Genomic DNA, 26,161 nt, shown 5'->3' with positions numbered 1-26,161 from the left:
TAGTTCAAAGTAGGCTGGTCACTGCTTCAGTCAAGATGGGCTTATTTAAAATCCACAGAAAAGGGCAGAAATTGGCTAGTTATTTTGGCATATCTTTCCACTATTGGGGAGGGCTGCGTATGTAATAACAGGCAGAAAAATGAGAGAACAGAACTCTGAATCCAGCTGATTGACTCCCTGTCTGTTATGAAGTGAATAAACTGAAGCGGGCGGTCTGGGACCCGCAGCCACCCAGGCACAATTCTGTAGAGGGCTGTGGCTGACACATTTTGTTTCATCTAGCTGAGACATTGGCTCATGGTTTGATGGCAAGCCAGCTGTATGTCCCAGCAGCATTTGTGCTAGTACCTGTCAATCATTCATGTCCTGAATGTATTTTGGGGATGTATAAGCTGCCAGATATGGACTTTAATCTCTTCAGCAGCTTCCTGGCATCAGACTGAGATGGGATCATGAATGGGGAGCCATCTGACTGACTGACTGACATGTTCCTTGACTGACAAATCGTGTGTGGATGCAGTGCATCATTCCTGGGAGGCCCAGTGCAACTACTCAGATCCCTTAGGTCTCAAATTGCCAATGCTTAAAACCCTTAAATTCCACTGTGTCCTGCATGAACATTGAAGATCCTGTTATCCTTTTTGTAAGAGCAGGGGTTCAGTCCAGTGGCCTTGATCAAAATTTAACCTCTCCTCATTTCTGTCTTACTTGGTTGTCACCCTCTACACCAAAGGTCGCACTTCAGCTATATTGTATGTATATAGATTGTAAAGCACTTTGGAATCCCTTGAAGTTAAAGGTTCTATATGAATGTAAAATAACAGATATATGTAAGGAAAGATCTCTACTAAAAATATTTTGCTATGGGAAAGTTTAGTAAGTCTGCCACCATATTCGATGGGAAAGCTTTGGTTTGGTGATTTCATCAGAGTTTCACAATACTCTCAAGAGGCTTACCCTAGGCTTCTGAAACTTTTGGTAAATCTTATCTGCTTGTTAAATCATCCCTTTTAAGAATTTGTATTCATCATGCTCTTTGTTGTTGTTTTTCTCCGTTGACCTATAGAAACTCTATGAGATTTTGCCATCCTAACCTGGAAAAGGGTATAACTTACTGATTTTTTTTTTTAAATGTAACATTCCTTCACCTTCAAGGCTTGGTCTCAAAGTCATACAATTTCTTTTTACCAATGCATGGTGTAGTAGAGTTTGTATAGCGGACTTTTCATAAACATCAGTCTTATAATAAAAGCTCCCATCCCATCACTTGTGTTTAAAAACTATGAACTTAGAAAGCCTGCTGCAGACAGTGTCAGGAGTTTTACTGATCTTAGGCCTTAGGCACATTCATTTGAATCGTTTTGAAAATGCATATCCAAAATTCAATAAAATAAGACAGTCTGATGGTACAGCTGCAACATATCCCCTCCAGCTGGGTAAGCTGAGATGATTTCTAGGTCTTGGACTAGCAGAGCCTGGGTGTGATGTAGAGATTATACAGATAGCTGCCAGAGAAGAGATTCTGGCAGCTCTGCTACTGCACTGCTCTCTGCCTTTTGATTTGTGGAGTAACAGTGGCTTTTGTTCTAAATGGGGTCCCTTGCTGGCTTTCCTAGACACAGATTTGCTGGTGCAACACTGGCAGCAAGCCAGTGGGAGGGGTTGCCTCAAGGGTAAATGAATACAAGGTAGGAAAAAACAATAACATCACAGTGCTCCAGTTGTTTTGAAAGTGACTGGCTATTCTCAATGCCTTGATATGGATCCAAAACGATCCACTCTGTAGGCAGGTTTAGTTAAACAGCGTTCAGAAATCATAATTTATCCGTGGGCAAACACCATTGCTTTGCATACAGAAGGCAAGTCATGTGATCCCAAATGAAATTTGCATGGTTCTTTACTCAAAAAAGCTAATGTCAGTCATTGTCCCTTTTGTGCATATCAATGCCTTGGTTCTTTAAGCCCATTTAAGTACACAAGAGCATGTGTTGTTTTAAAAAAAATATTACCTTCCCTGTACTGCAACACAATATATAATGTAGACCCTTCTCTACATAGCTATTCAGTATTTGATGCAATATTACAAATCTATATTAAAATTATGAAGCATAAAATACTTTGGCTGCTGGATTCTACACTGCTGAGTTATGTACTATTGAACAGTGAAAATGTTTCCCTTATGCACCATACTTCCGAAATTTCCAAATAACTGTTTTTGCACCAGGACATTTCTTATCTCTAGTGTAGTACTGCTAGCCTTGTGGAGTGTCATCACCCTGGCACAATTAGCACTGTGCCTAACGTTGAGATAATCAGAGTGTACATGTAGGGACATTATTTAAGCACCAAATCACTGAACTGCACGGTATGTCCCCACCTACTGAAAGGGCTACCATGAAATTTAATTTAGAATTTTACATATACATTTTGAATTGGAAATCTCAATAATAATTTTCCCTTTGCTCAGCCTTTTAACTGTGAAATTCAGTTGGGGAGTTTTGAAGCAGCAGGTAATGTCACAGCACTCTGGAGGGATTTTACCAGAATTCTGCTATAGTGCTTGCAAGTGTCATTTCCATATTTAACTAATTTCAGTTTTTAATTAGCTCTGTGTGAAAAATGAGAGTTCACGCTGAGCTAAGCTGTCAGCATAGACTGTTGTTTCCTTTTTAGCCTCTCAGGACAATTACAGAAAAAAAAAAAGAGGGCTACAATAAATGAGCTTGAGCACGGCTCTTCCAGGCCTTCACGTTGTTCATTGACGGGGAGGAAGTGACAGGGTTGGGTCCAGCTTGCCATAATGGGCAAGAGAGCAGCTCTGAATCCATTTCAGATACAGATTTGATATATTAAAGATTCGAGGAAATTTTTAGACTTGACCCGGAATAGGAGCAGGCAGCAAAATAAATTATATTCTCTTCCTAAACCGCTAAGATACCATATGGTCATTTACACTGTTCTTAACAAAACTTAATCATTCCAACCTAATTATTTATTGCACTGAATAATAGTGAGATAGGCAGCATTCCACTTTACAAAAAACACTGGGAAACCATTTTTTCATGGCACTTTCTGTAGCCTAAGACTGAACAATACAGTGCACTGAAGGCTCCTGCGTGTGATTTTATGTGGTCCCCTATAAAAAGATAACTGATTTTGATTTAATTCCATGATGCAGTATAGGGATGGAAATTTGTTAATCCTGCATATGAAGAGAAAATTTACCACCAGGGATTTACACGCAAATTTAAACTACATACTCTTCAAAAATGTATTGAGAGTTGGAGTTTTTGCAAACTCTACAAAAATATTTGATGAACAGGTTTATAAAACAATTTTTGGAAGTAGAACAGATAGAGGACCTGCATTTCATTTACATAACATCCATGCTAATAGTATTATTTGTTTTTAAAAAGAAGGCATCAATTGAAACACCAAACCAGTATTTAAATGGAAAATTAGCAATAAAACTCTGTGTTATATATAGGAATGAGTGAATTTTGTAATACACATATTTTCAGTTCATCCACTTATTCCATGAAAATATTGGTACAGTGGATTTCACTTATAACTGATGTGGTTATTATAGACGGCCACTTATAGTAGACAGAAGCAGATTTCCCCTATTAGACTATAAACCACATACATCTTTCACAAATTAAAAAGGATGGAAGAAACCTCAGTTACAACAGACACTTTCTGAGCATTTAGGGGTGTTAGTAATATTATGAAGGGAGAAGCAAGACCCACTGAGGAAACTTGTCAGATATGGAAGTGAAATAGAGGAGCTACCAATTATTTTCCTTCAAAACTATTGAGGGTCTGCTTTGTAAACCTGCTTTTGATGTTAAGAAAATACTCCAAAGGAGAATAAATCTACATTTTTTCCAATGAACTACTCCTAGTAACGATCATCAGTTCTTCCTGTTTAAGAGCTTCAGAAAACAGCTACCATAGCAGATTTATGTGTTGGGGAAACTAGAATACCTATTACTTTCAGCAGTAAGCTTGCTTCACAAAAAATCATGTACCTTGACTGCCAAGTTAATTCAGATAAATACTGAGTAGAGAGACTGAAATGCTGGCTGGATTTTGACTGCTGTCTAATTTTTAAAATATATATTATTTACTTCTCCTTTGGTCACCACATAGAGCCCTGCTGTACATGTCTGGGCTCTGGCTACTGAATTTTATGGACAAAAAGGAGAGCACAGACCATTCATCATAAGTACCATCATTGTGTACTTTTAGTTACCATAGCCTTTTCTCTGTCTGTGTGTCTGCCTCTCTCTATATATATTTCTATGAGTATGCCGTCTTTCTGGCGGAGAATTCCCAGTGACTTTAATTGCATCAGCCATAAATGTTTGTTTAAAGTTTTATTACATTGTGTGACATAATTTATATACAGACTTTACATATTATAGGTATATCGTGTGAGGCAAAAATTTTGTTGAGGGTGAATTCTCTATTATTTTATTCTATGCATAAATATAATTCATGCAATGGTACATGCACTAATTTATCTAGTACTCAAGTTCAATTCAGGGTTCAATTTAAGATGTTGACTTTTTTCTATAGTTTTTCATAGGTTGGATTGCAGTTGCCTGAGGGAAAGTCACTCTCCCCAGGATCTGCTCTAATGTTTTGGGTCACCTGAGATGCTCAGACTAACAGAATAGTCCTGGGGTGATATCTTGGCCCAACTGAACTTCAGGTCAAAATTCTCATTGGCTGCAATAGGGACCCGGGTTTCACCCCTTGTATTTAAACATGTTGGGGACTGGCAGTGAGCATTCTGCATTGCTAACCCCAGACTACGAAATTGGCTTCTTGACACACCTCAAGTCTGTTGACATTTAGGGCACAGTGTAAGGCTCTTGTCTCTTCTTCAGCATCTTTTTGGGTAAACAACAGGAAATTGCTTTGTTTGCGGGGATGTCCCATATTCTTTACTTCTCATAAAAGATGTAGCAATATGCATCTTGTTATAGTTTTTATATGTGCCATGAGATGAAATTGGGCACATTTTTTTAAATGTGGAAGAGAAAAATTAAATGAAACAATAATATATTCTGAATATATTTAGACTCTAGTCTGTGCTTTTGAATGCTAATGTAAAATCCTCTTATCTGAAAGCCATACAAGTCAGATATCAACCCTAGATATTGAATAAAGAACACAATAGGCCAAATTTTCATACTTGAGTGTTTAAAGTTAGGTACCTACATTTGTATTGAGGTGCCCAAATCCTGATTAAGGTTGCCTCAGATAGATATCTATGGGCCAGATTTTCAAGGACACTGAACATCTGCAGTTCCCATTGAATTTAATAGGAACTGCAGTTTTCTCTTACCCTTTTTCTGTCTTGTATATTTGGATTGTAAGTTCTTTGGGGGCAGGGACTGTCTTTTATTAAATGCTTGTATCATTCCTAGCAAATAGGCCCCAATCTCAGCTGGGGCCCATGGGCATTACTGTAACATAAATAAATAATAAATAAATTGCTCTGTGATGCTCTAGTGTGGTAGATGCTAAGACACAGATGCAGAGCAAGGAAAGAAGGATCAGTGGGTTTCCATTTTGTCAGTTACTGTAATGGAAAAGTAAACAAACCTCGAAAACCTGCCAAGAGTCTGGCTGGTACAGGATTGAAAACTGAACATGTCCTGGTAAGCCCACGGGAGATGGTAGTTGACACTCAAATAACGGAGAAAGAAAATATATTTATTCAAATATATATAAATAATCATTGAGACATTGCTCCTTTAAAAAAAGTTGGTATAAAAAATCAACAGTGCTATAGCAGTTAAATAGCACTAACTGACTAGACTTAATTTTCTAAGGCTTTTTTTATTTAGGGCTCTGCACCTTTGTTCCTCCTTAGATATCGCATCTTTGGATCAATAGGACATCCACCAATCTAAAATATTAATAATACCAGGCTTACACGGATTAGAGTGGGTTGAACTCTGCATAGATACTACATATAATCTGTACTTTCCCCCTTGTATATAATAGAATATTATTTGGGCTGTAATATATAGTTTGATGTGTATCATACAAATTAACAAGCTAAAATACATGTCCGCTGTCAAAAATGAATGAGAATCTTGTGGGAAAGCAGAAATGTTTATTTTCCCCTGTGGTTCTTTTAACTTTGTGATCACAGGAGAGTTTTTAAATCCACAACAGTAATTCATGCCTGGAACAAAACCTTCTAATATTATCATATGTGTAACATATTACAGTCATATGACTATTTTAAAATATATTGTTAAAGCTTTTATATGATTTCTTTTAAAGGAAAAAATGGTATTACAGACCACTGTGCTTGGAAAAGGTACTCAGCAAGCATAATGTTTCTGCTGCTGTTTTTATCTGCATGTGGATACCTCTGCTCTATGGACAATGGACTAGCTGGCCATAACATGTAATCCAAATACATTTTTGGAGACTGCATACAAAGGAATAAAGGTGGAGGAGAAATATTTCATTTGCACTGTGTATAAAAATCAGAAGTGGACCCAAGCTGCAAAATTTGGATATGTCCTTTGAATCCCCAAAGCTTGGAGCAGTTAGAGCTATGATTTGGGTTCAGCCCATTTGTAGAATGGATGCTACATTTGAAATTTGAATCTGGTACAGGTGTGGGGAGATAGAGATTTTCCTGAATTTAAACCCTGCATCTGAACACCTAATAAAATATTAACATTATGTACACTTTAGTTACATTCAGTTTTAAAGCAAAATAGTATACATCATGTACTGTAAGCAAAATCTAATTCCCAGAGGGGGTATTATAGTGGTCTAAAAATAAGGTTTGAAATTCCTAGACTTCCTAGAACCACAATTTCAAGTCCTGGTAAGATCAATTCAGTCCTTCCTCCTCTTGATGTGAAATGGAAATTCGTTGAGTTCCATGCACTCTGTTGTGTGAGATCTTTTAAATGAGACCTTAAAATTGAGGTTCCATCTGTTTTGATTGAACACAAAAGATCTCATGGTATGTCTTCTAAGAGTAAGGTTTTCTAGTGTTTTTGTCCAGTGTCCTCTTACCCTGTTCTTGTTCCACCCCAGAAGCAGTTGCATGTCAACCTTCCAGCATGAAAGGTACTATGTATGATAAATACAAATATTATTATTTATAGTCACCCAGTTCCAGCATTAAGAGGAACACAAAAGACTGCAATCTTGAATCTTAAGATTGCCAAAAGAGCGAGTTCATTTTATACAGTCTCAAGAACTGATTAATCTTGTGCCAATTTTCTGCACTCTATACAATCTAGGGCTTGTCATGAGAATGGATGAATGGTGTGCCGCATTCTGTTCCTCTTGTATGGTTTTTGTCACAAGATTTCAGATCCTGAATGCAGCATGCAATGCTGTTATTCTTCTTGTGACAAAAATTGCATTTGGAAAGTGGCACAAAATCAAAACATTTCTGTGAGGAGGATTGAAAGGGGAGCAGACAAAAAAGAATATAAAATGGAAATTCAGTCTCATCGCAGTCAGAATAGCAGGCAGAGAACTAATAATGATACAGGTTGTGACTATTGTTCCAAGCTGTCTTTAACTCTGCTTTCTTGTGGGTCTCCCGGGAATTTGAAGCCAGGTCTTCAGATCATTTTTTCCCTCCATAATGTAATTCCAAGTGTGTGTAAGCTTTTCAAGTATTTTTGAAGTAGAAAGACTGAGTTTGGACATAGAGGGGTAAATTTTCAAAGCATTGCATGGAAGATAGGCGCACAAATCCCATTACTGCTAATGGGATTTGTGGGCGTATCTTTCGAGCACTACTTTGAAAATTCATTCCATTCAGTTTGTTGCAGTTCAGGAGGAGAGAAATCACTGAGTCGGTTTGAAAAAAGTGTTTTGTTTTTATATTTTGTTTTGTTTTCCACTCTCTTACATATAAGCACATCAAAAATCAAATGCCTTGTCTTGCTTCCATCTTCTTTTTTTCCCGCAGTAATAAATGTAGCCAAAAGGAAATAATTAACAATTCTCAGCAGAAGCACCCTTTTCCCCCCTGTTGCTGATTGTAATATTTCACTCTTTAACAGTACCCTTTTATTATCTGTATAATAGCAGCATACTAGGCACTTTGCAGAGGGGTTATAAAGTAAGAGCCCTGTCCCAAACAGTTGAGAATCTAAATGAGAATTCACATATAAAGAGCCAGATAGTGCTAGGGAAATACTGCCCTACGTGGTGAGGAATCAACCTTCCCTAGCATCATGTCTCAGAAAATCACAATCCCTCCTGTATCTCTCTGGGATGCGGAAGGAGTATGCCTGGCATTTTCTCCCTCAGAGAGGGGAGCACTATGCTCTTCTCTCTGAAAACAATACGCTACACCATGGAGAAGATTGCAGAAGTAGGGACAAGGCTCATGCCCCTGACTTGTGCCCTAGGGAATGAAGAAGTGACACTCATTGGTAACTGTATTTGTGAGCCAGTCCCTGTATTGGGAGGACAGTGGGTGACTTCTGGCACACTTGTGTCCCCCTTGCACCATGCATATGATCCAGAGGTAATTTAGCCCTAAATATGTGTTGGTTTCCATATTTCACAAAACATTTCTCACAACATTCTTGTGTAGAAAATAAATATAGTCTCTCTCTCTCTCTCTCTCTCTCTCTCTCTCTCTCTCTCTCTCTCTCTCTCTCTCTCTGGAAAGATAATAGATTAAAAACTGTGTAACTTGTAAGGTGTTTAGCTACAGTACCATGGTGATAGTACAGAATAAAAACATAGGTAAGTAGTATTCTGAATCTCATTCCACTAATAGGGATGTTGAGACATCCCCTGATTCTACTCCCTGTAGCATTGTGGTAACATCTTTGTATTCAGTGGAGTTCTCCAGCGTTACACCACTGCAAATAGGAACTGAATATGGCTCTAGAAAGTTAAATGACTTGGCCAATGACGCATGATGCATGATACAATACAAAATATACAAAAAAGTTGCATGTGCTGATAATGCTTTAAATAAAAACCCCAAATGTATGTTTAATTTAAATGTATTAAAGCAGTTAGTACATATTAAATAACTTACCAGTCTTATGAGAAGCATATTATTGAGGTTTAACAACTGTGAAAAAGAGACTCGTCTATTAGTTGTGAAAACAAGCATAGTAAATAAGCAGTTATTTTATTTACATATTACAATGGCCATGTTAAATCTAGATCAAATGATAGATTTAGGAAATCATACTTTAAACTGTCCTGTAGGAACAATCCTGCACTGGCACATGAAGGACTAGTGACATAATAGGTCTGTTCCAGTCTCTGACTTTTCCGATGCTGTGCAAGTGCCATTCAGATGTTTCACATGAGCAAATTCGGTAAGAGTTCTTATTCACCTAACCCTGCAGCCTAATTGCATAGCTTCCCTAAACAATTGGCATTGCACAAGTAAAAGAATATGCCTAATAAAACTATTTGATTGCTTTGTCTAAAATGTATCTCTTAAGAAAATGTAAATAGTATTAGTTGTGTCTCTAAAGTCGCTAGCGGGTTTTTTAAAAAAAAAACCTTATTCACTTCTCCTACAACCAGAATTGACCCTACTCTTCTATTAAACACAAAGTGTAAGTGTTTATACGTGAGTGAGAACAAATTTCAGCACTGGATTAAGGAACTTGCAATAAGTGGGATCTGGTATGCTGCATTCCCAGCCTGTAAAAACGTCCTAATGCTGAGACACAAGGGCATCTAAGAACCCAACTGCCTCTGGAAAATGCTCTGTGGTATTAGAACCTATGGATTTGCTGGGAAGGGTCTGTTCAAGCATTTCTCAAGGCATCAGGACTGGTGAATGGGCAGGGGAGTGTGTTGATGCCTCAGAGCACATCTAGGGGTTAAGACTCTAGAGAAGGCATCCAGACTGGTGGATGGAACTGAAGAGTGTATTTTTGCTGCAAGGCACTGGGACAGGTGAATGCAGCAAGGAGAGCAGACATTATAAACAAAAGTGACCTGGGTTTGGGGGCCAGGCTAGATTCACTGGGTGCCCCCGCAAAACCCTAATGACAGCCCTAACAGCTTTATCTTATTCATGTCAGGCACCACACCTAGCAGAATAGTTTTTCCCCCTGGTTGTATGACACAAATAAGTGCGAAAAGTGACACAAACACACATGCAGTGCTCCTGAACCTATTCCCTATTATTACTGTTATTTAGATGTAAATCATGCTCATTAGTCTGTGATATCTTGAAAAGACCCTGATGAAACCTAATTCTCTGTTAACAAACTATTTTATTGTGATACTCTATGAAGAATAACAGGGAATCTTACCCCAGGAATCTGAAAGGAGAACAGAGTGTTATTTTATCTGGCATTGTAGTGCAGGGGATACGCAGTATCCTCTCATTACACACACAAAAAAACCGAAAAGAACACACCTACTGTTTATCTTAGAAATGTTTGCCAGTTTGCCATGTGCTAGGTAAATATATATATATTTCAATGACAGAGCACTAATTTCTCCATTTTGTTATATTGGAGCAATCCCTTTGATTTAAGTGGGTTACACTGATGTAACTGAGAGAGGAGAATTTGGATCATAGATTCCAAACTTCCTTAGGCTGATTCTCATTTACACTGCCAAAGGGGTATAAAGAGACCTTAGTGTAACTAAGAATCATGGCCCCTGCGTTCAGCATCTGACTTTGAGACAGTTGCCTCCTCCACCATTTAACAAGAGAAGTCAAATATTCTGCTCCGCCTCCAGTTACATATTGACATTGCTGATCCTTAAAAAATCCTCTGCTCCTCATTGCCCTCTCTGTAAACACAGCTGAGGGCTGACTGCCATGTGTACACAAGCCAAAGACAATGTCACTCTCCATGTAACTTCTAATACTTATTGATTGGCTTTTGTTGGGTTTATTCTGTTGCCAACCATTGTGTGTGAGAAAATGTTCAGTCATGCCCCTCAAAGCTGCAGTGCCCTGTACACGAAGGACACAGTATCTGCTTCCAGAGCTGTCACTGCCTTACTGAACCTAACTCCTCTCTGGGCTTTTGCTCAGAGTCTGTTAGCTGTGCATCACTGTTAGCAGTCTTGTTCATGCTTTCTTTTTTGTTAGCTTTTTCCTGAGCATTCATGTGGCCATTTATTTTATTCAGGTGTTTAGAAGGCAAGCATCATTGTAGTATTTGAGCACCTTAACACTCATCTCTCTTTAAATGAATGGAAGCCTTGGCTAGACTTAAGCATAATGGTGTCAGGCACTTGTGCATATTTTTTCCATACAGTTCCTTCATTGCCCCTCTCTTTTGACCTTATTGATATAAAATTATTCTACTTAACTGCCAGGGGGCAAATTTGTCATGTACACATGGGAGAAAGAAGGACAAAATGCAGGGTCAGCTATAGGTAGTCAGGAAGTTCCTTCAAGAGGAAATGTAGCCAAACTCCAAACCTGGAGACAATGGACCTTTCTGTGCCTGCGTCCTGTAGATAAACTGCTTGGTTTGCAAAATAAGCAAGGAGGAGGGGGCAAGTAAATGAACAATAAGGGGTCATAAGAGGGGCAGATACATGTAGCTTGCTACTTATGTATGGTAATGATGCAAATTTTGGCCAATCATAAAGCAATAGATTATCATCGTCAACTGCATATAATGCTTTGGTGTAAGTGTTTTCTTTGTTCTTGCTGACTTATGAGCTCGAACCCAATTGCAATTGAAATAAATGGATCGCCCCTCCCGGGGCTCCTTGCTTGATTAGCTGTGTCCGTCTCTCCTTATTCCTCAGCTGGAACGGACAGAAATTTCTATGACATTATGAACCCTTGCTATTCCAGTCTTGGGCCTCTCTTGAGGAGAGATTGACAATCATGATGAATTGCGCATCCATTTTGTAATGCAGACAAGTAATCCCTTGGGACTAGGCCTACCACACTCATTTCACTTGTGACTTGTGTCAAAGTAGAACCTGTTTCTCCAGAGAGAAAATGCTAAAACACTAACTCACTGTGTCCGCTAGCCCTCCAGCAACTGGCCACTAATGAGCAATGTGAGTTCAATAAGACCAGTTTGTGACATACATAGGTTTATGTTGCTGTGGTTAAACAGGAATATCTGTAGTTAAGAATCATGTTTCTAAGCTTGGTAATTACTGTAATTTAATAGGAATTGCATTTGTATTTAAATTCAGTTTTTTACAAAATCATTATGCCTGGATTCGGTTATCATGTTTTTTGTAGCTATCAGGATGTTTATTTGTTAGGACGAAAATACAAAACTTCCTTTGGTTCATATGAATGTTTCCATGAGTTGAGGCAATATGCAGATCAGGTAAAAATTCAAAATAGAGAAATTTCCCGTAGTGTATGTATTCTAGAATTATACGCTACTATTAGAAGTCTTTTCCTTCCCTAGGGCAGTGGCATTCAGGGGAGTCCTTGGCAGTATGGTTTTTGCAACAGGAAAACTCAATAGGCCTTATTTTGAACTCATGCTGGTGTCACGAGTAATTTCACTAAAGTCAATGTTAAATTGGTACGAGGTCAGAAGTGAAGCTCACAGTATTTCTGCTCTCCTACATGAGAATAACCCACAGCAGACAATGGATCTGTGGTATTTATTCTGTAATTCTTTTGTTGATATAAATTTGATGGACCAGCTTCTGCTCTCAGTCACACTGGAGTGAATCTGGAATAATGCCATGGAACTTACTAGCGTTCGCTAGATTTAAACTGACACAGCTCAGAGCAGAATTTGGCCTGGAGTTTCTAAAAAGTTACCCCACTTTGGGATGCAGTTATGCTTGACCACTGTTGGCAAGTTTAATGATTTGAGAAATTTGCCTATGTAAAACTTAAGAATTCTGGTTGATTTTATGAAATTGCTGTATTATTGAAATCCTGAGTGTATGTTGAACCAGCCATTTGCAGACAAGGCTGGTGTCTCCTAGATCTGAGCTAGGGAGCTGTGACAGGAGCAACAAAGAGTCCTTACCCTGAATAGTCTTCCATTAGGCACCCTAGAACAACGGAATGAGTGCAGTCTAAAGGCAACAAGTTCTAACCGGGTTGTCTGCAGGCGGTGAGGTTGGAGCAGTGGAAAATACCCAGCAGAAAAGAAGAAACAAAGTATTAGAACATGTTTTTAAAAACACACCCTCTGTAAGATTCAGGAGAACACAATGGAACATGCACTCTGAGCTGAGGAACCTTTTGACTGCCAGACTTGAACAAGCTAAAGGCAGCTTGATGCATGAACATGAAGAGACTCCATGACTGGAAGAGAAGAATTAGCCAGAGTAGTAAGGTCCAGGATAGAGCATCTAGGACCCTGAAAAGACACTGACCAAATCCCAAAGGATGCACAAGAGGAATGAGGAAACTGAGGCAGGGATTTGCATGAAGGTTTTGTTTTTCCATAGAACTCTATATCTCTTGTGGTATCTAAAAGGAAAGTGTTATTGCTTTAGAAATTCCTTTGCAAAGACTGTCTCACTTGCTTCAACTATCACATGTCCCTGAAGGGTTAAACTGTAACAGAGAGTGGAGCTCTGGGGAGAGTGTGCTTAAGTGACTGGGGTGTGTTGGGAGATCAGCACTGGTCCTAGGTGATCATGGGGTCCCACTCCCTGGAAGTAGTACTAGACGGAGAGTCTGTGCCTGGGAAGTATGCCCAAGAGGCCAGAGCCAGAGGCTGTGGTTGGAGCCTCCCCATGCCCAAAGGGGTCCACCTGGGGTTGCCAACTTTCTAATCGCACAAAACCAAATACCCGAGGCCCTGCCCTGAGGCCCCATCCCTCGCTCACTACATTTCCACCTCCCTCGGTGGCTCACTGTCCCCCACCCTCACTCACTTTCACTGGGCTGGGGCAGGGGCTTGAGGTGCGGGAGGGGGTGAGGGCTCTGGCTGAGGGTGTGACCTCTGGGATGGGGCTGGGGATTTGAGGGGTTTGGGGTGCAGGAGGGGGTGAGGGCTGGGGGTGCAGCCTCTGGGGTGGGGGTGGGTATTTGAGGGGTTTGAGGTGCAGAAGGGGCTCCAGGTTTGTGGGGGCTTGGGGCAGGGGCAGAAGGTTGGGGTGCAAGGGGATGAGGACTCTGGTCTGGGGGTGTGCCTAGGATCCAGACCTGCTGGCCACTTCCAGGGTGCAGCGCAGTGCCAGGACTGGTAGGGACTAGCCTACCTTAGCGCCGCAGCACTGCCAATCAGACCTTTAATGGCCCAGTCTGCGGTGCTGACCGGAGCCGCCAGGGTCCCTTTTCAACTGGGTGTTCCAGTAGAAAACTGGACACCTGGTCACCCTAGGTCCAACACAGCTGACTGGTGTGCATCCACAAGGGGTAGCTCTGCCTGGACTGTGGCAGAAAGTAAGAGCTTGTCAGTGGTGAGGAAGATTAAGCCACAGCATCACAGTTTTCTCAGATGTAGTTTTTAAAGAACCAAAGTAGACCGCAGGAGAAGTATAGGCACTCATTGGGCCAAATTTCACTGCTGGTGTAAGTGTGCACAACTTCTGAATATATCCCACTATTTCTAATTACGAATGTATTCCTTTGCTGCAGGCATTCTTGTCTGATTAACAGTACAAAAGGTTAATCATATAAATTTACCATCTCAGGGTCTTTTGAAGCTTGAAAGAATAGACAGCTTCTTGCTGTCACTACTCAGCTGCTTCTCAGAGCTGCAATATACAATACCAAAGTGTAGCTTTTCTCCCAGACCCATGATACATACAAATTTCCATACTGTATTCTTAGAAGAAGATTAACATGTCTCCTGTTTACAAACAGTCTCACTTTTCTTAGTGGAGGTTCATCATAGATATAAGTGCTAGATAGATTGGACATGCAGAAGATTGTCATCTTCTCTCTGTTGTCTCTATAGGGGCCTATGGTAGACATGCAAATCCCAGCCCTGTTAGGAGTGATTTCTAATTGCTCCTTCCTAATATGCATCTATGACTAAAGCACAGAGCAGCAGAGTTTATTAATGAAATCGTGGCACACTTGGAAGCAGATGGATCAGGGTTTGTCTTAACACCACGTTAATAAGATCTTTTTTAATTCCTTGTTTGAATTTACCTGGTAGTTATAAATTAGCAACTATAATTCTCTTGGAAGGACTAACCACTAGTTATGTTTTTCTTATCTCTTTCTTGTAAAAAAATAATGCTTCTTACTTGAAGCAATAGACTTTCATCTCTTAAAGTAAATGACCTATATTTAAGGTAACAATTGCAAGAGAAAATTAGGTACAATTTTGAACAGAAACAGCTCTCTGAGTGTTACTTCAGCATAGATACTATGAGTCTGAAGGTCCCCTATCTAGGTTATTCCCACTACAGGCTCTTAAATTCATTGAAGTCTCACTCATTCTTCTCTGTGTGGACTGATCCATCCAGAACAGTGAAAGTGTGTTGAGCCCTGAAATCTGCACATCACTACTGGAGGCAAGGACCATCCGCACAAAGGTCCTGTGCTTCCTCGTTACTGCCAGGCCTTCTCCAGCCCCTCTGAAAGCAGCAGTGTAGCTCTCATGCTCACAGCTCAGAAGGGGGGAGCCCACATAAATTAATGATCACTTGGTCATTATTAGCTGGCAGCAGTCTGGCCCACATGCTTAGTGGAAAGATGGTGCCATGGAGAGCAGCTGCTCCCCCTCCTGCCTCTGGCCTGCTTCCCTGAACACTGTGGAGACCAAACTCTGCAGAGCACTTTCAGAGGGGTTTCCAGGGGGTTGAGAAGGAGTGGAAAGAATGCTGCAGAGCCTGCAGCTCCATTCCATAGCCATCCAGCTGGGACCATTGGGTTCTTTTATCCTTCTGTATGGGGGCATGTGTTTGTTGATCAAAGATTTTATTTTTAATCTTAATTTGGAGCAGTCATGCCTATATTGATACTCTACATTCAGAGATAATAACTGTCTGAACCATTTCCTATGCATTGCTAATTACCTTTCCATTATTATTTTTTTTGTCTTACCCATCCCTATGTCAAATCTCTGAGCATATGGTTATGTGGCTCTCAAATGCTGGAGATGTGTTTTATTGGACACTGTCTATCTGTTTGTGACCATTTTAATTCTGTTGTGCATGCTTGTGATTTGGTGCATTGTCACTCAGATCTGATGTGGCAGAACTGAGCTATTAAAAGGACCATAACTAAAGTGTGGTGTGTGCCCTGCAAAATAATGGTGAGCCCCCTCCTTCCGCTGTGCTAGCGGAAAGCAGTCTCCTTGATGCTGTGTACGTTCTTGTGAATGGCATCAGTGATGATCGTGGACAGACAAATAAATAAAATTAGCTTTGTTGGCACTTCAAACACAGCAGGAAACAAAATGAGCCACAGGGCTATTATATGATGAAAGTATGGAAATTTATGCAAGTAACTTAAATTTATGCAAGGGGAAGACGTGTATATAAATCTCTAGTGCAGCACCTGAAGGATACACCCCAAGTCCTTGCCAAACAGACAAGACCAACATTTAATAGAGGAACAAAAAAGTATTTTCAAGTTTGTAATCTGATAACACAGTCAAGAGCAAAATCAAAATAAAATCTGCTGTTGTCAGTTTAAATATATGAAAATAAACACTAAATAATCCAGTGAGGAAATTCTGTTTGGGGTCAATTGTGCTTTAGTGTATTTTAGACCTAATATAAATTTATACTTCAGGAAGTATCATACTTTGTATTAAAAAATGCCATCTCTTTTTAACTTACTATTTTAAGAAATGTGTATAATTTGGGGAATATTGAGAAAGAAAGAGCTTGCTTCCAATGTCTAAATTTGCTTGTCTGTATGTTTTTGCTCAGAGATGGATGATATGTTGTCCCATCGTGTTTTGTTATTTACAGTACACGGTAAATGAACAAATATAAACCAAGTCAATGTGAGCCTGCTGCTTTTTTTAACACATTAATTTGACCCTGGAACCAGCTGTTTTTACAGCATCTTCTTGAAGAGGTTTAATTGAAACTGGCTGCTGCCCCTCCCATTGACTTTTTAATTTATGTATTGTATAGTTATTTTTCATTACTTTGTCTCTCCTGCAGCAATGCATCTGCTCGGACTAAACTGGCAGTTACAGCCAGCAGACGGACACACCTTTAACAATGGGATAAGAACTGGATTGCCAGGAACTGATGATGTAGCAACAATGCCATCTGGAGGCAAAGGTGAGGTTACAGCTGCATCTTTTGCACTCTATGGTCTTGGAAACTCAAGCCAGACTTGTCTCACGGTGCCGTTTGTAATAAATGTACTTCACTAGGAGGTATGCAAAAATATTTATTTATGAACTTTACAGTCTGCTGCAGTAATCTTACACTGCACTGGCTTTTTGCCTGGATATAACCATCCAAATGCCTTCTCTATCTGTAGTAATTCACAAAAACCTTTAGACCCTGGACTCCAAGATACTAAATAAAAAGAATACTACCAAACATCCCAGGAAAAAGAAAAGGCTAGACACAGCATGAAAAGAAGAAATACACTGTACTGTCTGCAAGGAAAGTGAAGAGAGCTTTCGCCCCTGCTGGGACCACATCTCACAATCTTGTCCTGATTTAGGCAAAACTCTTATTGAAGTTCCTGGGAATCCTGCCTGAGTAAGGACAGCAGAATTTGACTCCCCAGTGAATAAGCTTCCCCTTAGTATTAGTAAAGGGCAGTAGAGGAGATTATTGAAGCAGTCATGCTCCATATTATTCCAGGGAGAAAATAGAGACAATGGAGTCAAATAGAGACTGAGTGCAAGACTTCCTTTTGCTGTATTTTCATGCCCCTCTTTTTACTGATTATTATAGTGGTGTTATTAGTAATAATTAACACTGATCATTGTTTCAAAGCATTTCACAGTTAGCCCTCAGATTGCCCTGTGAAGGAAGAAGATCAAATGGGCAAACTGAGACACTGAGAGGAGGAATGACTTGTGCAAAGCTACAATATTAGTCAGTGGAAGTGTTTTGGATACAGAACAGGACTGTGTGGCTCCTCTGACCTGTAGTTATGGTGTTGGAATGTACACTGTCACTGATCGCTCCTGATGTGAATGATCTTGCAAAGCGGCGGGGGGCCCAGTGCTCAAATAGAGTAGGAGGTATAGAAAAGCTGGATCTGAGGTTAATGCATGGGACTGGGAAGCAGGAGAGTTGAGTCCAATTCTCAACTGTGCCATACTCCTGTGGTGAATCCTTAGGCATGCCTTTGTGCCTCGGTTTCCCCATATGTTAAACAGAGGTATTAATACTTACCTCACAAGGGTGTTGTGGAAGTGAAAATTATTAATGGTGGCAAAACACTTTTAGTTCTTCAGATGAAGGTGTATGGGCCTGACTTTCAGAGATGCTGAGCACCTTCAGCTCTTGCAGACTTAATCTGAAATTGTAGTGCTCAGCACTTCTAAACATCAGACCCTAAATACAATGCAGAATTATCATATTATATCACTGTTAAATTTTGTCCAGTGTGTACATGAGTGAGAGCCCCTATGTTACTAAATAGGAACATGAATATCTTATTGCTTTTACACATTTTACTAAATTGACTAAAATGCTAACAAAACCTTTAAAAAACAACACATTTAGGTAAGTATCCTTCCACCATTAAATATAATGAATGGCAGAATGTCTGAATGATAGAAAAGCAGACCCTGATAGCACAGAGGGTGTGAAAGGTTTTCTCCCCCCTCCCTTCATTTATATAATTTAAAGTTAATATTGCTATGCCAGCACATTTTAGGAAAGCCTCTGGCAGCTTTTCACATAACAGCCATTTCAGGTCTGCCCTTCCTGGCTGTGCAGAGTGACCTTTTATAATTGACATGGCTCAGGATGAAGCCAGTCTTTTTAAAACACTGGTCTTCCAAAGAAACCTTTAACCCTTCGTATGAAAATAGCCACTTACATGCAAGCTGTGTCATCACAGCGAGCAGGCCATTTAAAGGCAGTGCCACTTGTGCGGGCTGTGGGGGGAGGGTGAAGTTGCAAGGAGAGGAGGAACAAGCAGATATTTCTGACTGATCTGCCTCTCTCTTATCCCTGGGCTAAATTCTGCTCTGAGTTTCACTAGTGTAAATGATTGTACTAGTGTACGCTGGCATAACTGAGAGCAGGAACTAGCTTTTTGATAATAAAACCATAATTTTTATATTTATACACTGTAGCTCAGTGGAGGCTGGTGTTGTCTGAACATGAGTCAAAGCTGGGTTACACCAGCATGTAAAGATCAGGCTATAGCTGAATGAAAACAGGGCATGCTTACTGTTGCCTTAGGGTCCCAAAGCTCATTTAAAAACTGGGGGATTTGAGGAGGAGGGTAAAGGGAAACTTTATTCCTTCATGCAGGTAGCAATGCAGGTTCTCTCCATAATACTGAAGTGAGCACTGGGCGATCTGGCCATCTAACTCATTTGCCTGCCCACCATGTTGCCAGGTAGAAGTGTAGTGTGTGGGTTACAGGTCTTGTCCTCAAGCAGTACCCTGCAATCAGCAGCAAGTACTAGCCATGGATGCACCTGCTTAAAGAATCAGTAAACTGCACCCACTCCACAGTGAATGCCCTTTGCCCACTGCCAGGAATCCTGCTGTGAATGGCAAGCATCTGTTTGCAGAAGCTGAGGATCTGCCCTGGAATGTTTTTGTATACAAAAACTGTCTACAGATATTTCAGGGGAGTAAAAAAACTGATGATGGACAGGTATCATTTAGCAGAGTAAAAAAACTTGGAATAATGGGGTGAAACTAATATAGGGAAAATATTGGCTGAATATCAGGAAAAGCTTCCTGACACTGAAGTCTATTAGCCCTGTGGAACTGTCTCATAAGGAAATTGGTGGAAGCTTGGGACAATTAAAACTTAGACCAGGCAAAAAATAATCAGTGTACATTAGGGAATAACCCTGCCATGGCAGAGCGATAGACTAAATGACCTCATAGAGCCTTTCCATTTCTGAATTCTGAGTCTATGCCACGATGTGTCTTCAGTTTTAAAAATACTTTGGCTGCTAGACACACATCTCCATAAAATGGGTGACCTGCCATGTCCTTCATAACTGACAGAATATACTGTGTGAAAATCAACCTTAATCATCCCTCTCTAAACAGGTGATGTCTTTATATAAACAAACTCCTTTGTCTGAGATTAAGGGTACGTCTACACTTACCGGAGGGTCCGGCGGCAGGCAATCGATGTTCTGGGATCGACTTATCGCGTCTAGTGAAGACGCGATAAAATCGATCCCTGATCGCTCTGCCGTCGACTCCGGAAATCCACCGTGGCAAGAGGCGGCAGCGGAGTTGACGGCAGCGCGGCAGCGGTCGACTTTTCCCCGTCCTCACAGCCAGGTAAGTCGACCTAAAATACGAAACTTCAGCTACGGTATTCACGTAGCTGAAGTTGCGTATCTTAGGTCGACCCCCCGCTGTAGTGTAGACCTAGCCTTAGAAAACCTCTCATTCTTTTATGACCTCATAATACATCTTCTCTAGTGTTACCACAATATTTTCTGCTTTATGTTACTAAAATTTACTGATAAATGACACAGCGCCTTGATTTATAATTCTAAATGTAATTATTATGGATTGCATTATGTCATAATGTTCCATTGTACTAGGCACCGTACAAACATATACTAAGAGACAACCTCTGCCCCAGAGATCTTACAGTTTAATAGTCATGGTAGACAAAGCTTTGATCCCTCATAGGCTCATTCAAACAGACAATCAAAATACACCTCTACCCCGATATAACGCTGTCCTCGGGAGCCAAAAAATCTTACCGTGTTATAGGTGAGACCGCGTTATATCGAACTTGCTTTGATCCGCCGGAGTGCACAGCCCTGCCCCCCCGGAGCACTGCTTTACCGCGTTATATCCGAATTCGTGTTATATCGGGTCACGTTATATCGGGGTAGAGGTGTATAAGGGCAATAAATTAAGTAACCACCCCCATTTCCCCTAAACTATACTGTATTTAATCATTTACTTTGATAATGTTTTAGTCAAGATACACCGTGTTTTGCCATGCAGGTTAATGTTATTAGAAAGCTACTGGGTAAATATTCTGTAGGAGCAAATTAAAATGCAAGCAAGCAAAAATGCTGTAATTTGAATGCCATACAGGATTGCATATCTGGTCTTCATAAATGCTCACATGCTGTGTTCCATCTTGGGAGATGGATTGGGAAGGCAATGTAACCTGTATGATTTGATGTCTTAGTGGAAACAAAGCATTTGATTAAAATGAGAGACAACAGAATGTATAGGAGTATTTTGTTTTATGTTATTTGTTAGTGGCTCCAGCAGTAGTTTGTATAATTAAAGTCTATCTTGGTTACCTGTGTTATACCAACCGGAATGAAGGGTGCATGTGGCGCTGCAAAAATTACTCACAGCATAATGTGTATTTTTTCTTGATTAAACATGATGAACTCATAAATCTTAATTACATCTGCAGTGAAATGGTTTGCTAATAGTTCTGAACAGGATGAGTCTTAACATATTATATCCACCAGAGCTTAGAGATGTTTAGATTTTTAAATGAAGGAGGGGTTTAGTGAGGTGCCTATACTACCTAAACTCGTGGGGCCAAATTGTGCTTTGCCGCAGCCAAAGCCTTGGGAGCAGCCCTGGGCAGAGATTCTCCTTCCAGAGTTCCTTTCCAAACTAATCCGTGATCTCAGTTCCCTTCCCCCTCGATGATATAAGCATGGGTGGTTAACCCACAAACTCCACGGATCAGTCAGTCCTGGGGGCCCTGTCCCTGCTCTTGGCACCTTGACAGTGTGGCTCTAGACTCTTGCCATCCTCAGGAATCTGAACAAGCCATGTCCCACCCTCTGTGCAGCTCCCCAGACTCATGGAGGTCCAAGCATATATGGTGCCTGCAGCAGAGGTGGCTGTGTCACTCATCTACCTAAGCAGAGGCAGATCCACACACAAGGGTTCCCTCCATGTGTGGAATTAGGAGATGAGACCCAGTTCCTCTTGCAATACAGCTGCTTATAGGTTGCAAAACTACAGATAATAGTGAGCCTGGAAACGTTGCCTCCTCTTCACTTCACAAAACAAGACTCGTTACTACAGGAGCATCCTTCCTGTTACTGGAGTTCAGGTTGTGTCATATCAGCCTCTCCAGGCTAGACCCATATTTCCTAAAGTAAAATTATTTTATTTAGTTTGAAAAATACAGAATTTCCAGATGGATTTTGAGACACTGTTTCACTTAACATTAGGAAGCTCTTTGGGGTACAGTTAGTATGGAAGATGCTAACCTGATAAAGTTGCATTGCACTAAAATTTCCATTGAAAAGACTTGTACAGAAATATATCTTTCTAAATAAAATTAAAACTGATCTTTTTCTCCTTTCAAAATAGCCAGAGGGCCCAGCCATTTGATGGACAAAAGGCCAGCTATGTTTTAGGATGCTAAATGGTACTCAAACCAGTTTCACACTTACACTCATGCCTTTTAGCAAAACCCTCAGTACAATGCATCTTTAACTCGGGCAGTGTCATTCTCACAAACTGTACCCCAAAAACATTGCAATGCTAAATAAAGCAATCACACAAATTTAAATAACAACAAACAGGAATGGAAGAGGGAAACTAAATGATAAGGATAGGAGGGAAATATGTGTTTGCAGCTGAAATTTGGTAAGAGATGGAGAGTTATGAGAAGACTGTTCCAAACTGCAGAAGTTACAAAGGAGAAGGCTCTCTCACCAACAGTGAGGGTAAGAACATAAGAACGGCCATACTGGGTCAGACCAAAGGTCCATCTAGCCCAATATCCTGTCTTCCAACAGTGGCCAATGCCAGGTGCCCCAGAGGGAATGAACAGAACAGGTCATCATAAAGTGATCCATTCCCTGTCACCCATTCCCAGGTTCTGGCAAACAGAGGCTAGGGACACCATCCCTGCTCATCCTGGCTAATAGCCATTGATGGACCTATCCTCCATGAACTTATCTAGTTCTTTTTGAATCCTGTTATAGTCTTGGCCTTCACAACATCCTCTGGCAAAGAGGTCCACAGACTGACTGTGCGTTGTATGAAAAATGGTATTTCATGACTGGTATGTAATGCAGATCCATAGCCACGAGGTTAACAAGGTAGATCATTATGGATCCTCTGGAACTGTTGGTCTCCCAAATTAGTGATACATGTTTCCCATTTAGTACAAAAACAAGAATTTACAGGGTCTCCATTAATAAAGTCAACAATTACTACCCCACAGCCCCATAGTTATTTCCTATTTAAGCATAGGGGTATGAACTACAGAATCTCACATGCAGCAATTGACCAATATTGACCTTTAATGGCAACCACTGTATGGGCTAAGAGAGAGGGAAAAACTTCAACTGTATATATAGTCTCAATCCAGACCCAACTCCATCTCTATAGCTGACATTAATTGACATTAACCTGATTTCATTCTTCAAGATACAAAGGATTGAATTGGCAAGTGGTGTAAACTACCAACTTGAAGTGGTTTCCTCAGTCCAAGGGTGAGGGCGCATTGATGGAATGATGTGGAGACGCTTGCTCTGCCACTGCCATGTTGTTGTGCTCTTTTGATAAACAGAGGCTTTCAGAACTGTCAAATCGGCATCTCCAGTGAGCACTAGAGTAGACTTTAAAAAATGCACGTAGCAAAATAGTAATTTAACTGGGTAAATAATACACCTTTAAAAATGAATAAGTGTTATTTGGTGGCTAACAAGCTTATATATACAGGTACTTAAATACATGTTTGACTGAGAGATTGGAATAGCTCCCCTGGGTTAGACGAAGGAATATGCATTTAAAACTCTCTTTTATAAAGGTTTATGAAAAAGGAAAATCACAGTAAAAATGTTTAAATAACCATGAGAGATTATGAGATAAGCAAGCAAGCTTCGAGACAGCCACTCAGAGCATTGTTAATTCACACCAGGATTTATTTGTTCACAGTGTCATGAGTTCTTCAGATTGGCCTTACTTCTCAGTTTCCTCTCAGTTTATGTAACATCCAGAACTTTACTTAAATGCAGTTGATGGTCTTTTAATATGATCTGCAGTGGTCCATTGAGATAGAGAAGAGTCTAAAAATAGAGAGAAGGCGAGGAGTGAGTCAGAGGGAGGGATGCACTCTCACTACATTAGGAGGTGAAGAAGACCAAAAGGAACTGTGCTATGAAAAAGTTATAAAGTTTACTTAGAAATTCTCTAGAGGCTGTGGAAGAGACAGAGCTTTTAAGTGGGGCCATTAGTGCAAAATGTGTTACTGTGAATATAAAAGTTGCAAGGGGGGGGACAGTGTACTGCACTTTTAGTCCTAAAAATAAGGAAAACCTGATGAAGCCTCAGCCAGCCACCCACTGAGAGGCTCAATGGTTAGATTGACATTGCCCCTTCAGAGTTCTCTGTTGTATCATGTTGGGACTAGATTTATTTTTAATGATGTTTCTAATTTGGGGAGAAAGAGACAGAGGGGGGAAGCATTGGGAGCTCAGTTCCACTCTCAGGTATAATAATTATAATATTACTGGCTTATATTTTTCTAAAGCCTCCATATGGGGATCTTAAAGCACTTTTCAAAAACTAGTGAATTAAGCCTCCCAGCATCCCTGTAAGGTAGGCCAGTATTGCTGTCCACATTTTGCAGATAGGCTTCAAGAATTTAAACAACTTGACTGGGATCACACAGGAAGGCTGTGGGCAAAGCCAGAAATAGAACCCAGCTCTCTTCACTCCCAGCGCTGTGCCTTACCCACACTAATTAATTTGGCACTGAAAGTAAAAAAGCCATATTGCAGATACTTCACCTTTATGAAATTAATATCTATTTGCATCAGTCGTAATGAAAGGAATGTGCTGCTTTTCTACAAATAACCCACGTTTGCATAGATATGTAGGTGCAGGTATTTATCATTTACTTGCACCTGCTGTAGTTATTTTAGGGGAGAAATGAATCAATAACATATAATCTCCAGGGATTTAAAAACTTTGATTACTTAAACCTTTGTGGGGAAGCTTATTAAATTTGCAAATGCAAAACTTACTGTAACAAATATTAAGCTTTTTTTTTTAATGGAAATTATTTGAAAAGTAAAAATTTAGTACTTGTCTACACTTACAGTGTTGCAGTGAAAACACTACTCTGCTGTGTTGATGGGAGAAGCCATCTCATCAATATAGCACTGTCTACACTGGGAGTTAGGTCGGTATAACTGCGTTGCTTAGGCGTGTGAATTTTCTACACCTCCCAAGTGACATAGTTACACTGACATAAGTTTGTAGTGTAGGCCAGGGCTTAGAGGCAATAAAACTACAACATGCCATGTGTAGCAGTATTGATTATATCTAGAAAACTGGACATGGGGATACATTTTGCATGCTGGGATCTGAGTTTAGGCCACTCTGTGTATGTATACACTGCAGCAGTGAGCAAGTTGGCATGCTAAAAATAGCAGCTTGAGCTCTGACCTAAGGGGTAAGGTGGGCTTCTATTAGGATAGCTAGCCTGTGTTAGCAATGTCTTCATTGTTATTTTTAGCACACACTCAAGCAGAGCTAGCATGCGTCTGTCCACCTGGACTGGTAGGCATGTTCCCAGCTGCAGTGAAGACAAGTTGGGAGCACAACTAAAAGAGTATAATGAGTCCCCTTCCTCCTGACCAGTGCTTAGAGAGGAGCCGATGAGCTACAGCGGCAGCTCTGTCTGCAACTAGACATTAGGTCACCTCACGTGGTAAGGAAAAACAAAGAGTGACAATGGGGTCATACTAGGAAACCTTCCCTTCAACATCTCCCAACAACAGCTAGTGAAAGGCCACTGCGGTCTGAGCAACGTCAGTGTTAGCACCTCAGAACACACAGGTCCACAGGTAAATTGTACTTTTGCCTAATCAGCAGAATCTGCACTAATTTTTTAAGCCGATAAACCACTGAAGTCTAATTAGGAAAAAAGAAGAAAATTGTATTTTAATGAGATTTTGAGGGAAAGAACTTTGTTTTTTTATGAATGACATTAATAAAGTAGACAAGGTGGGCGAAGTAATATCTTTTATTGGACCAAGCTCTTTTGGTGGAAGAGACAAGCTTTCAAGCTCCACTGAGCTCTTCTTCAGGTCTGGAGTTTGTAGGCTTGTCTCTTTCACCAACAGAAGTTGGTCCAATAGAAGTTATTACCTCACGCACC

General features: G+C 40.3%; 1 protein-coding gene across 2 annotated transcripts in view; it reads left to right on the top strand.

Annotated features, from left to right (window-relative positions):
* The window catches only part of TENM2 (teneurin transmembrane protein 2), an 828,204-nt gene that overhangs the window by 616,182 nt on the left and 185,861 nt on the right, over nucleotides 1–26,161 (top strand). Inside the window, exons 6-7 of one of the 2 annotated variants that reach the window (XM_026660852.1) lie at nucleotides 17,032–17,159; nucleotides 25,593–25,612. In XM_026660852.1, the coding sequence (XP_026516637.1) occupies nucleotides 17,032–17,159; nucleotides 25,593–25,612 (148 nt within the window). The remainder of the gene's footprint in view (nucleotides 1–17,031; nucleotides 17,160–25,592; nucleotides 25,613–26,161) is intronic. The other variant, XM_026660851.1, reaches the window with a different exon arrangement.

This window comes from Terrapene carolina, unplaced genomic scaffold (assembly GCF_002925995.2).
Source record: "Terrapene carolina triunguis isolate 2854851 unplaced genomic scaffold, T_m_triunguis-2.0 Scaffold838, whole genome shotgun sequence".
Classification (NCBI taxonomy): domain Eukaryota; kingdom Metazoa; phylum Chordata; order Testudines; family Emydidae; genus Terrapene; species Terrapene triunguis.
Note: the sequence above shows the minus strand (reverse complement) of the source record. Positions and strands in the feature narration are given on the sequence as shown.